The 4,093-nt window shown below is 39.6% G+C and overlaps 1 protein-coding gene across 1 annotated transcript in view; it reads left to right on the top strand.

Annotated features, from left to right (window-relative positions):
* Nucleotides 1–658: 658 nt before the first annotated feature.
* The window catches only part of LOC309689729 (uncharacterized protein), a gene marked incomplete at both ends in the record, with an annotated part of 9,578 nt that continues 6,143 nt past the window's right edge, over nucleotides 659–4,093 (top strand). The window contains 2 exons of the mRNA XM_082506352.1: nucleotides 659–671; nucleotides 790–989. Of these exons, the coding sequence (XP_082362478.1) occupies nucleotides 659–671; nucleotides 790–989 (213 nt within the window). The remainder of the gene's footprint in view (nucleotides 672–789; nucleotides 990–4,093) is intronic.

Genomic DNA, 4,093 nt, shown 5'->3' on the forward strand with positions numbered 1-4,093 from the left:
TTGTTAATAATAAATTAATTAAAGCAACAAAACAACCTGAAGAGCCGGTTCAGAGCCGAAAGAGCCGGCTCTTTTTAGCGAGCCGAAACGAAAGAGCCCGATCTCTAAAAAGAGCCGGAAATCCCATCACTAATCCACTTCACTCAGAACATGGCTTGAATAAGATCTTCCTGTATTTTTATTTCAACTTTATTCATCACAAATAAATAAAAGTAACTGTCATAAATGTATTAAACAGAATTATATAGACTAAGATATGTAAGTGTGTTATAGAAACCAAAATTGTTTCAACACTGTAATAAAATCAAATATATTTTTAAAAATAGAATAATGACAAAACAAGAATACCAAATATAGCTTAATAAGTAACAGTAAAAAAATAAAATGTGGAATATAATACAGTAAGTGGATATGTTTTTGAACATATTTTAATTTAAAAAGCTAAAGCAATAAAATATAATTATATTAAAGGCTCGGAGGTTCAGTATACAGAAACTGTACAATGTGGTGCTAAAACACATTATTAAAAGGGTTTAAACTACATAAAAGGGAGGAAAAACATGAAAGAAACTGTGCAAGAAGCTTTTCTAAATCTAACAAAAGTAAAAAGTCAATTCAAATGAAATAAATGATAAATAATTTCAGAAAGACAAGACGCATGAATTATAGAGGTTTGGTTTTCTCTTGGTCCCTTTCATTTCCCTGCGTTCGATAAAAGCTGATTTCGGAGTTTAGCAGTGATGCGTGATCTCAACCCGAGATAAACGCAGTCTCTGGGATCTCCGTCAGTAAACGGTCCTCTCAGCGGGGCAGCCACAGTCACAGCTCAGATTATCCTTTCAGCCCCTTCTCCGCTGCCAGCGCCACACACTGACACCACTCACACCACCGAGAGAGTGAGCGCCCGGGCCGGTCTGTCAGTCTGCCTCTGCAAAGGTCACTCCTACAAAGCGCTGGAGGAGTTTGGATATCAGCCAGAAACAGTTGCGGTGGGAGGAGGGTGCGAGCGGAAAACTGACAGCTAAAAACAACAGAGACAGTCGGGTGCCCGAGGCCGCTCTGACGTCAGCTGGCCCTGTTAAAGGCCAGGAGATGGGAGGGAGTGACAGGGAGGACAGAAGAGATCCATCCCATACTATCCTCCTCCCTTCTGCCAGGGTGTTGGTGGGCTGTAATGGGGGTTACTGAAAGCTTATGGGTCTTCTGTCACCTCTGATTCCCTTTTATTGGGTGCAGCTCCAGTCAAAGCCTTTTCCAAACACATAAACGTGGCACACATTTTATAGCACTATCGCTCATCCAGGTGGGTTATTTTTCTTTGGCGGACAGTGTAAAGGACAAAGGAGGCAAACACATGCTTGCAATGCATGCAGCTGCCAAGAATGAGTGCTGCCGCCACCGTGTCGGCGTTTTGAAACCGGATGTAATGGACCGAAGGGTGGATATTACTGTGAAATCTTGATCCTGGATAATCTTCCCGACTCTTAGAATGACCACAATCTACAAAATTAACTTCATTTTTTATCCAGTAAGGCTTAAAACTTGAGACTGAGCCTATAAAGTCGGGAGGAAGTGTTTGCGGAGATCACAGAGCGAGGGCGCCGAGAGCAGCTTTCCCCATAGGCTTCTATTTAAACAGAAGTATTTTTGCAACTACAGAAATTGCCCCCTGCTGGCTGCTAAAACTATTGCCGCTTTAACCATCAAGGTTTTCATGAGTTTGAGTTCAGGACTGCAGGCTGGCCATTCCAGCCTCTCCACTCCCAAATTCTGAAGGTAGTCTCTGCAGACAAGATTTGGATTTGTTTTTGTGGGGCTATGCAGTAATTTTACTTGCCTAACTAATCTGAGATGAAATTAGTGTGTACTTGTTTACCTAAATATTAAGCTAAAATGGGTGCCATTTATGAATTCAATCAAGGATGTGAACTTACCTGAAGAGGACGGCGACAATTAAATGTACAAAAGAAGGAGAAAAAACAGTCTATAAACAGAGTCGTTTTTTAAATGAGAGCAGTTTTTGTGATTAGTGACTGTCACAGCACCAGTTCAGATAGTTTAGCTTGGATTGTTTTCAGCTTGCAAGTCTGTCTGGAAAATCATGAAGATGGACACAGCAGCATCTAATAAAGGTGCTTTAGAATAATTTGGCAGGATATTTCCAACATTACAGCACTACTACCGTCCAAGCTGCAGACACAAAACATTACAGCTGTTAAATTTAGGTTAAAACAGAAGCTGAACTTGAGCATGACTATGATCTGACTCATGAAGAAATCCTAAATAAGTAGAGATCATCTAGCTGTAATACCAGTGAGTGTTCGTCTGCACCCAGCTGTGTGGGTAACACACTTATTTGGTTAATCCGCTGAAACCAAGATATGTCGACATATTGCACTTTCTTGTCACCTATTGCATTCTAGTAATACATTACTATTAATGTATCAGCATATAAGCATTACATTGACTGGCCATTGTGATAGTTACATCTTGGTGGCTCATTCCTCAAAATTGTGTGTGCATACTGACATGAAAGCATCGTTTTGTGGGGTTCTTCATGATGGACACTTGTGTTTTTCCCCACATCCTGAAGGGGTTCTGTTGGACTAAGATCTGGTGACTATAGAGGCCATCCGAGCGCCGTGACATTCAGGAAACTTGCACGAGCTTTGCAGCATGGTGCATTAACCTACTGACAGTAGCAGCTAGAAGATGTGGACACTATATTTACACCTTTGAAGTGTGGAATAGAAATAATCTGCAATCAAAGCATATTTTGACTGATTGTTACAAAATGAAGAGTATATGTTTTGTGTTCCTTTTTTTTAATAACAGAAAAATCAGCACTACCTCCTATCAAAGAAAAATACATAAAAATACTGCCTGATAGTATTTTGTCATTTAGCTTTTACTTTTCATTTGCAGTCGTTTATTATGTGACTTGGTTCCTGATTTTGTTTATTTATTAGGATCCCCATTATCAGAAACACAAAGCACAGGGTTCAAGTTAAAAACACCACGTAATAGTTCAAAACAACATTAAAGCACCAAAAATGCTAAAAGCAGAACAAAAACAAAAGGTACAAAAACAGTAGTGTGTCAGTCACATCTAAATGAAATCCCACAGGTACTACCTTCTTGAATTGACCTGTTTATAAATTAGTTTTTATCAGTTAATCCACTCAGTGTCAGCCAGTTCTTTCTTTTTGTCACAGTGAAATGTTTCAGATCATCAAACGATATCAAATATTAGGCAAAGATAACCCAGTATTAATGATTTCATTTATTAAAGGGACCATTATGTGAAAAAGTAATTGCTCTGCCTTGTTAAACAAATTAAGCATACAGTGGCTTGCAAAAGTATTCGGCCCCCCTGAACTTTTCCACATTGTGTCACATTACAGCCACAAACATGAATCAATTTTATTGGAATTCCACGTGAATACAAAGTGGTGTACACGTGAGAAATGGAACGAAAATCATACATGATTCCAAACATTTTTTACAAATAAATAACTGAAAAGTGGGGTGTGCGTAATTATTCAGCGCCCTTTGGTCTGAGTGCAGTCAGTTGCCCATAGACATTGCCTGATGAGTGCTAATGACTAAATAGAGTGCACCTGTGTGTAATCTAATGTCAGTACAAATACAGCTGCTCTGTGACGGCCTCAGAGGTTGTCTAAGAGAATATTGGAAGCAACAACACCATGAAGTCCAAAGAACACACCAGACAGGTCAGGGATAAAGTTATTGAGAAATTTAAAGCAGGCTTAGGCTACAAAAAGATTTCCCAAGCATTGAACATCCCACGGAGCACTGTTCAAGCAATCATTCAGAAATGGAAGGAGCACATGAGGAGTCTTGGGAACGGGCTATAACGAGGATACGATCTTCCACCTCCTGTGCTCGTCTTGGACTTATTCAATTTAAGGTCATACACAGGGTGCATTTCTCTAAGTCTAGACCTTCTGAATTGTATCCAGAAGTGGAAAATAAATGTGATAAATGCCATGGTTCTCCTTGTCACCTTAGCCACATGTTTTTTCTGTGCCCTGAGCTACAAGGTTTCTGGACAAGGTATTTTGCTATTATG

Source organism: Aulonocara stuartgranti (genome assembly GCF_965226115.1).
Source record: "Aulonocara stuartgranti genome assembly, chromosome: 15".
NCBI classification, from domain to species: Eukaryota; Metazoa; Chordata; class Actinopteri; order Cichliformes; family Cichlidae; genus Aulonocara; species Aulonocara stuartgranti.